General features: G+C 32.4%; 1 protein-coding gene across 1 annotated transcript; it reads left to right on the top strand.

Annotated features, from left to right (window-relative positions):
- The first annotated feature begins 5,415 nt into the window (after positions 1–5,415).
- On the top strand, positions 5,416–7,377 carry LOC143584501 (uncharacterized). The gene is made up of 2 exons (XM_077066538.1): positions 5,416–6,720; positions 6,814–7,377. The coding sequence occupies exons 1-2, from the start codon at positions 5,416–5,418 to the stop codon at positions 7,375–7,377; spliced, it is 1,869 nt and encodes a 622-aa protein (XP_076922653.1).
- The last annotated feature ends 1,803 nt before the right edge of the window (positions 7,378–9,180 follow it).

Raw genomic sequence — 9,180 nt, 5'->3', positions numbered from 1 at the left:
TAATGATGGATCCGTATTAGGAGTGAAAACCTTGGATGCCCTGCAAATCAAAAGCAGGGAATCAACGAAAATTACCCAACAAGACTAACAAAAAGAAGAGAGGATCCTTACCTCAGTATTTGCTTCTTGGAGTTGCTTCTCAATCTCTTGGACTTTAGCTTAGGGTTCGAGTAGCTTCCTATTCTTCCGTGATTGAGCTTTAGCCCTGGTGGTCATAGTGTGAGGGCTGGGAGCTTAGCTGGCCGACTTGGATGGTTCCTTCTTGACCATCTTTGGAGAGATCAAGTGGTCGATGTCATCAAGGGAGAATTGAGCAGCAGATTTGCTAGAAGACTTGGGCATGTCTTCAAACACAAAACAGATAAGTTTTCATTCTATTATATAAAAACGAAATGTTTATGTTTATATTTTAACTTAATCGACATGTTACTCTGAGGAGAGATATCTGACCATTCAGTTTCTGAATCAGAATCAAAGATCCTGATCTTGAATGACCGGATTGTTGGACTCAGCTTGAGGAAAGCAGCTACTCTTTCTTTGGTTCCTGGAAGCTTGGCCAAATTTCCAAAGTTGTCAATCGCATAAGGAAGAAGCAAGTCAGTAATCGATTTTGATCAAGAAACAACGATAAATGCAGCAATCCTACCCCGTTTTATCCACTTGGTAGGAAGAGTATTCCCATTTGGGATTGAATATTTTCTTGACAAAGAAAAACTGATTCTTCCAATGAGGGTCGTTTTGGGTGACCTTCTCAAGTGGAATAGGTTGGTGAGGCTTGGATTTGAGCAAGAAACGAGTGGAACCGTGGGTGTACAAAGAGTATACGTATGACAATACAGAAAGTCCGAACTCAAGGTCATGGTCAGCTATGATTTCCTCAAGGGTGAATAAAGTTCGCCAAATCATGGGCATAGCTTGGACATAGCTAATGCCGGTGAGGGTAAAGAACCTTTGGGTGAACTCCGGGAATGGGTACGAGTAGCCAAGCAAGAAAGGGCAGGCCAGAAAACAGACCCACACCTTCGATGATGCGTCTCTCAAAGTAGAGGAATCGTAAGGTCTAAAAATGGTGTTGGGAGGAAAACAAGATGCAATTTGATCGATTTTAGGGTTGGTGAACTTGCAAATCTCTGATGAAGGGTTTTGGCAAAAACCCTTGACTTTTCAAATTCTCGCCCATTTGGCTAGAGGAATTTGAAGGAAAACTATCGATAGACATTAATTACAAAGGAATATAAAGAGGGAATGGGATAAAGGATTACCTGAAATATAGAGGATTGAAGATGAGAAGCTTCCGGAATGGAGAAATATAAAGGAAATTGGATTTTATCTTTGATCCCTAAGTTAATTATTTATTTTATCTCTAACCCCTATTTGTGTCCTTTCACCTAATCTTTTTTGCAGCATTCTGAAAGTTGAATACAATTTGACAGCTGTGAAATTATCATCAACCGCCAAATTGGGGGCAATTGTTGAACCATAAATAATTAAGTACTAAGGATATATTATTCTTGATAACAAGTGTGGATCAGTTATCCTTCTGAAGAGCTCCAGGGTTATGTTAGAATCAAGGATCCTCAGAAATTGATACTCTCAACGGTTGTTTCTTGTACGAAGGTTGATATTTAGCAAGTACAACGGCTCCAAGACTTAGTCCACCACCTATTTCGCTACTGGACTTCTCAAGCACATGGTCAAATGGCACGAAGGTAGTGAGTGGGAAGATGGCGGATTAATATGAGAAATTAGTTAGTTGTTATTATTGTTAAATACAGAGTAATGATCAAAGCTAGGTCACTTCACAATGTTCTGATTTACTCACTTACTGATGATATTCGCAAACACTCTCTCTAGTAGTTCGAACACACACTTAGTATTCTTATAATCTTTGATCATAAACTCCACCATTGTAACCCGATTTTTTTACATTAATAAAGTGGTGACAGACGATTTGTCATCACCCGCGGTTTTTGTGCCGACGATCCGAACAAGATCAGGGGCTTTTCCTCGCAACAAATCTGTGTGTTTATGTTTGCAATAAATACATATTCCTTTTCATCATCGTAGCACTATACCTCACCTAACGAATTTGGATGCAATATCCTTGGTAGATTTTTATCCAAAACAACTATCACTTAGTTTTCACATTTATCTTTCTTCACTTGATATATAACTTTTTTTTAAATAAATTTATATAATTAACACATGTAATATATGGGTGTCTAGCTTAGTACAATAGTTCAATACTTTGAATGATCAAATGTAATATAAATCAGAAAAATATCTTAGGAGATCAAATGTGAAAAATATTATTATACTTTGAAAGAACTACAAAATTTTGAAAATATCGCAGAATATAGAAAACAAAAATTCATTTATATATTTAGTTGATTGAAAAATTAAAAATGGAAAATCACAATAAACTTAAATATTTGTGAACAGTTCCATAAATGAATCATAAACGAGGGGGACGGCTCAAATTTTCGGCCGAAAACGGGTAAATGTACACTAGGTATAAAATTTTCTGGCGAAAAACGGAACCATTTACACTACTGCAAAAGAAAATAGGGAGGTCGGCTAAAATTTTCGAGCAAAAACGAGTAAATTTACACTACGTATAAAATTTTCAGGCGAAAAAACGGTTTACATTTACACTGCTACGCAAAAAAAACAAGGGGGGCCAGGGGTGGCAATGAAACTTCGTCATTGTGATCGATATCAAGTGTCTAGTGAGACCCAACATTTGGTGATGAAAACAAGAACACAAAGAACACGGTGATTTCACTATACAATCAATTTCTTATACTCGATTTAGTTGTGAAATGATGATTATAATGAAAACCTGGAGTCACACACTAAACCCTCATTATGTATTGATTGTCCCCTAAAGGTCTAATTTACCATTTAGCCCGTACAATAGCCTTTTGCCTACCCACAACATCTATTGATATATTCGTTTTAGCCTTGATCATATTGTAAATATGTTTGATACAATATGTTGATATGAATCTGTCTCAATCTAAGACCTTACACTTCTTTTTAGACCTAAATCCATATTACTTAGTTTTCACATTTATCTTTCTTCACTCATATATTTTCTTTTTGCTCCTCTCTTCTAATTTAAAATTTTATATAAATAACACATGTATTCTGTCTAGCATAGTACAATAGTTCAATATTTTGAATTATCAAATGTAATATTATAAATCAGAAAAATATCTTAGGAGATTAAATGTGAAAAATATTATTATACTTTGAAAGTATTACAAAATTTGAAAATAGTACGGAATATAGAAAACAAAAATTCATTTATATATTTAGTTGATTGAAAAATTAAAAGAGGGAAAATCACAACAAACTTTAATTATTTGTGAACAGTTTCATAAATGAATATTGTATGACGAGTAACTCAATTTCGTGAGAATAGTGAAACACTGTGGTAGTTGAAAACATGTTCATGTGTTTAATACGTTTGAAATAGTGCCTATTGTTTGATAAAAGCCCTTTATTATTTCCTAAAATGTATCTCTTTTTATATTAAAAAAAATACTTTGCTACTTTAAAGAAAACAAAAAATGGCGACGTCAACAACGCATTTGCAACATTGATAAAGTACGTATTGAGAATCATGACATTTTAGGGTGGTTCTATTTTAAATATCAAAGCGTATGGAATAACTAAAAGATAAAGACATGACATGTCTAAATTTAGCATTACAAAATTAAAAATTAATAGAAACAACGAAAGAAAACCACAGGAAAAAAAAAGCAAAATAGAGTGGGACATTAAAATAAGAAAAGACATATGATCAAAAGAAAAAATAAATTAAAAATGGATGGGGGTGATTCGAAGTAGACTCACGGGTTTACGGCAAGAAAAAACCACCAAGGTCTAAATTATTTTTGTAATGTGATTTTTACACGTTGGTTCAACGTTTTTGGAGATTTAAAACAAACTTAAATATTGAGACCTTTTTCTTTTCTTTTTTATATGTGTATAGCGTTAAAGAGTATACAAGAATTACAGAATATGAATTATATGCACCGATAACGGATATGAAACAATCATTTTAGCGTGCGGCCAATCAATGAGTCACTAATTCTAAAAAAACTATACTTTTAAAATATCATAATACATAACTCCTATGGAGACTATATAAAATAAGAGGCCTAACTTGGCCACATTTAGCTTATCACGAGACCAGGGGCGGAACTACAGGAGGGTCAGGGGGTCAGCTGACCCTCCGGCCGGCCAAATTCTAAGGTTACCGGAGTACCCTGCCAAAAAAAGTTTTATATCGTTGACCCTCTTGGTTGTCCTCTAAAGTTTTTTAAGGTTAAAGAAAAAGAAAAAAAGATGAAGCAAGAATTTTTTCCGGCAGCCGCGAGCGGTAGTCAAGAAAGAAAATCCGGCCAACTTTGGGAAATTGCAAATTGGAGAGGGAGAGATGGAAAAGGAAAAAGACAACTGGGTGATATACTGATATATTAATATTTATCAGATTAAATTAATGATTTAACTTGTGGGCTTTTTTAGAAGAGTTTGGCCCAGCAAATTAATACCCTAGTTTTTTAAGTCTTTTGACTTTCTTTACGCCTCACAAGTCACTCCTGCCACATATCTTTTGTTTTGCTTTTCGGAAAAAAATAAAAGAATTCTAACTTTGGATTTCATTGTTTTGCAATTATGAAGTAAGTATATTTAATTTAGTTTTTTTTTTTTTTTCTATATTAGTTTTTTGATTTTCTATGTTAGTAAATTTTATTTAATAAACAAATTGATATATACAGTGTGTTGCATACTAGTTTTACTATATTCAATTAGATTATTATTTTTATATAATTCAATTTCTAATAACATATTACTATTTTTATGTGTAGAAATGCACGTATAGACAAATATTTTGGTAAAGAACCAAAATCAAATATCAAGAGTTCATCAAATCCTTCGAATTCCAATGTAAAAATAAAAAAGAAGTTGAGAGGAAATTGAGTAATCTGAAGATGAAATTGTTGGTGACCCAGCCTTACGAAAACCAATTAATGATTATTCGGTTAATATACGAGAGGAAGTAAGAAGACGGTATATGGCGAAAGGCCCTTGTCAACCTAAAGGTCACGACTTCCCTAAAAAGTTAGTTTCTGAAAGTATGAGGAAATTTCAAGAATTATGGTTTGAAAACTTTTGTTGGTTAGAATACAGTGTATCGAGGATGCCGCATTTTGTTTATGGTGCTATTTATTCCCTACTGGTAATAAACACGGGGATGATGTTTTTATCAACCATGGTTTTAAAAATTGGAAAAAGGCATTTGAAAATTTCCGTGATCATGAAGGGGGGCATAATAGTAGACACAATCATGCAAGAGTTCAATTCTAGTCTTTAAAAGATCAAAGGCATAATGTAAACTATATGATGTATCGAATATGTAAGCAAGATGAGATTGATTATCGTATTCGGTTAACAGCCGTTGTTGATGTGATTCGTTTCCTTTTACAACAAGGTTTGGCTTTTCGCGGGCATGACGAGACTATTAGTTCTAATAGTCGAGGTAATTTTCTTGAACTTGTCAAATGGTATTGTGAGCATAATGATGAAGTAAATAAGTTTTTTAATTCAAATGCTCCCGGAAATAATCAGTTAACATCGCCGAAAATCCAAAAGGAAATTGTTAATGCTTGTGCCACGGAGTTAAGAAACGTTATTGTGAATGAGGTTAAAGGGAAATTCTTTTCTCTTTTAATTGACGAGTCTCGTGATTGCTCTATAAAGGAGCAAATGGCGGTGGTTTTGAGATACATTGATGATGGTGGGGAAGTTATCGAACGGTTTATCGGGGTAGTGCATGTTACCGACACTTGCATGACATCTTTGAAAGCGGCCATTGACAATTTCTTTGCAAAACATGGTTTAACTATGTCTAGAGTTAGAGGGCAAGGTTATGATGGGGCTTCAAATATGCGTGGTGAGCTAAATGGATTGAAACAAAAAATTTTAGCTGAAAATAAGTATGCATTTTATATTCATTGTTTTGCTCACCAGTTGCAGTTAGTTGTTGTCGCTACGTCATCTGAATACGCATCTGTGAGTAGTTTTTTTGAATACCTTGTGAAAATTGTGAATGTTGTTGGAGCTTCATGTAAAAGAAAAGATTCTATTCGGCAAAAACAACATGATGATTATGTGAAACGTATAGAGACGGGTGAAGTTTGTACAGGAAAAGGTAAAAACCAAGAAATGAGTTTAGCTCGAGCCGGTGACACTCGTTGGGGTTCTCATCTTAAAACAGTAGACAGGCTTTTGAACTTGTGGAAACCAGTGAGAGAAGTGATTATTGCTTTGTCTAGAGATTGCACTGATAGAAAAAAACGAGGCATAGCATTAGGTTTGGCTGAGAAAATGGAAAATTTTGAATTTGTTTTTGTTGGTCATTTAATGTTGAATTTGTTAAGAAAGACAAATGACTTGTCACAAGCCCTACAATTAAAGAATCAAAATATTGGCAATGTCGTACGATTGATTGAAGATGTTAAACATGATATAAAGAAATACAGGGACGAGGGATGGGAAGAATTAATGAAAGAAGTCACTTCATTTTGTTCTCAAAATGAAATCCATGTGCCTAATATGGAAGAAGTCATTCCCGGTCGAGTTAGACGTACAGTTAATGACGAGCCACAAACATATCTACACCATTTCCGTGTTGATATCTTTTATCAAGTATATTATTTTTTTAATTTTTGTAGGTTATAACATTCTATTTTTAAGTTTTATTTTAGAAAAAAAAATTACATTTTCTTCACATGATTCTAGGTGGTTGATCTTCTTCTTAATGAAATGAATGAACGTTTTACTAAGTCAAACACAGAGTTGCTTACGTGTATAGCATGTCTGGATCCTAGAGATTCATTTCAATGTTTTGACCGTGAGAAGCTATTACGACTTGCTGCCTTATATTCAGAAGATTTTTGTGGCTCTGATTTAGGACAACTAAGGATACAACTTGACCGATATATTTCAAATGTGAAAAGTAATGAAGCTTTTTCTGGTCTTCGTGATATTGGAGAACTTGCAAAGAAAATGGTTGAAATGAAGTATCACATTACATATGAACTGGTATATCGACTAGTTGAGTTGGCTTTGGTCTTTCCTGTCGCAACAGCTACCGTTGAAAGATCTTTTTCCGCGATGAAGTATATCAAGAATAATTTACGCAACAAGATGGATGATAATTTTCTCACAGATTCATTGTTGTGTTATGTTGAGAAAGATGTTTATGCAAACGTTGAAAATGAAGCTGTTTTACAACGTTTTCAAGCTATGGGGCCCCGTAGATTACAATTACCAGTTGCTACATCGATTGGGAAAAAAAAGTGATTCATGTAATTTAATGAAAATAATTTTTTTCTATTAGGAACCCCTGATTAAAACGTCCTGGTTCCGCCACTGCACGAGACGACCCCACAACACACATATAATATATAACAGAACAAAAGTATTGTTTTTACCGGCTTAAATATATATATGTATATGTATGTATACACACACACACACATAGTTTTCTAAAAAGAGTAGAAAGAATATAAAATTTGGAGTTAGAAAACTATGTAGTTTAAATCCTATATCTTAGGAAACTATTTGGTATTTTGAAAACTATTAATCTCATCCACTAGATCTTAGATCCAAGTGCATAGATATATTAATAATCTTCCTAAAAACCCTCTCTCTTGTGCTTTAACTCATCCCTATCTACATATGGAATATGTTCAAATAAAAAAAAGAATTGTTTTGTTAGAATTATGAAAAAACTTTAAAATAAAGCACACCACTAAAATATCACATTATACCATGTAAATAGGACATTATACAGTTTTTAGAAACTGTTAATCTAACCACTAGATCATAGATCTAATTTCCTATGTATATTCATATGTTTCTCATAAAACTATTGTTTTTTACATTAACCTTACTATGTATATCTATAGAAGTTACAAAATATATAAGAAATATTTATAACATGTTGCAATACGATATTGTAGAAACACAAATACAAAATGCACTGCTTTTGATTTTTATAACTTAACTTTACATATAAGCTGTAAGGAAAATAATCAAGAGAGAACTCCTTTTTAGAGAGAGAAATTAAGAACTAATAGAAAAGTATTTTTAATTTAATTAAAAAATACTTATAATTTTTTTTCTTTCATCCTTCTTATATGTTGTTATTCTTCGCCACAAAAAATATAAAAATTAAAAAAAAAACTCGTTGTAATGCGTATGTGCAACACGTCGACTTTTTTATAATGCATATGTGCAATAGTGTGTATTTTGATATGCGAAATAGTATTGAATAGCATATATGCAGTTGTTTGTATTATATATTTGCAATAGTGTTATATTATATACAAAAATAAAAAAAAATTGATATAGTGCATATGTGCATTAGTGTTGTATTATGTATATGCATTAGCGTGCATTGTATACAATAGATAGTGATGTATTCGCATATATTTAATAATGTGAATTGTATAATGCAATTGTGTTGTTTATATGTAATAAAACAATATTGTATATAAAATACACATTATTGCATATATGCACTACATCGACAGCTTTTTTTTAAGAACAATATCAACTTGTTAGAATGAGGAAACAAAAAGAAATAATTTTATTGTAAAGTTAAAAATAATTTTTTATTAGTTATCTAGTTCTCTTTTTAAGAGAAGTTCTCTCTAGATCACACCCCTAAGCTGTAATTTGCATGTATATTCACGAGATTTGGAATAATAATATGGTACATAAATTGGCATGTATTCGTCCATGAGATTTGGAGTAAAATATAACACAATGTCAAACAAAATATATCACAATATTGAATAATATAACACAATGTATAAAGAAAAAAAGAAACAATGTGAAGGAAAAAAGACACAATCAATGACATAAATAGACACAAAACACAATAATAAACAAAAAGATACGACTTTTTTCATTTGTCATTATGTTTTTTTATGAGAACGAGTAATACGTTGAAACATTTTTGTGTTTTTACTTTTTTCGTTTTTATTAAATTTTGAGTTATGATTTATTTATTTATCTTTTTCAATTTTTTTAGGGTTTTCTTGTGTTGCTACAAATCATTCTCATTTTTGTTCCTGTTTGTAGAATACTTGACCATAT

Source organism: Bidens hawaiensis, unplaced genomic scaffold, assembly GCF_021521415.1.
Source record: "Bidens hawaiensis isolate Kalapana, Puna unplaced genomic scaffold, B.hawaiensis_p1.1 tig00033145_1, whole genome shotgun sequence".
In the NCBI taxonomy this organism is placed as follows: domain Eukaryota; kingdom Viridiplantae; phylum Streptophyta; class Magnoliopsida; order Asterales; family Asteraceae; genus Bidens; species Bidens hawaiensis.
The sequence above is the reverse complement of the archived record's forward strand: the minus strand, read 5'-3'. Positions and strand labels throughout refer to the sequence as shown.

Excerpts from the sequence above, each read along its gene's own strand:
- LOC143584501 (XM_077066538.1), top strand. The coding sequence starts at position 5,416 with ATGTATCGAATATGTAAGCAAGATGAGATTGATTATCGTATTCGGTTA. Across the intron at positions 6,721-6,813 it reads GTGTTGATATCTTTTATCAA|GTGGTTGATCTTCTTCTTAA; the intron begins GTATATTATTTT and ends ACATGATTCTAG.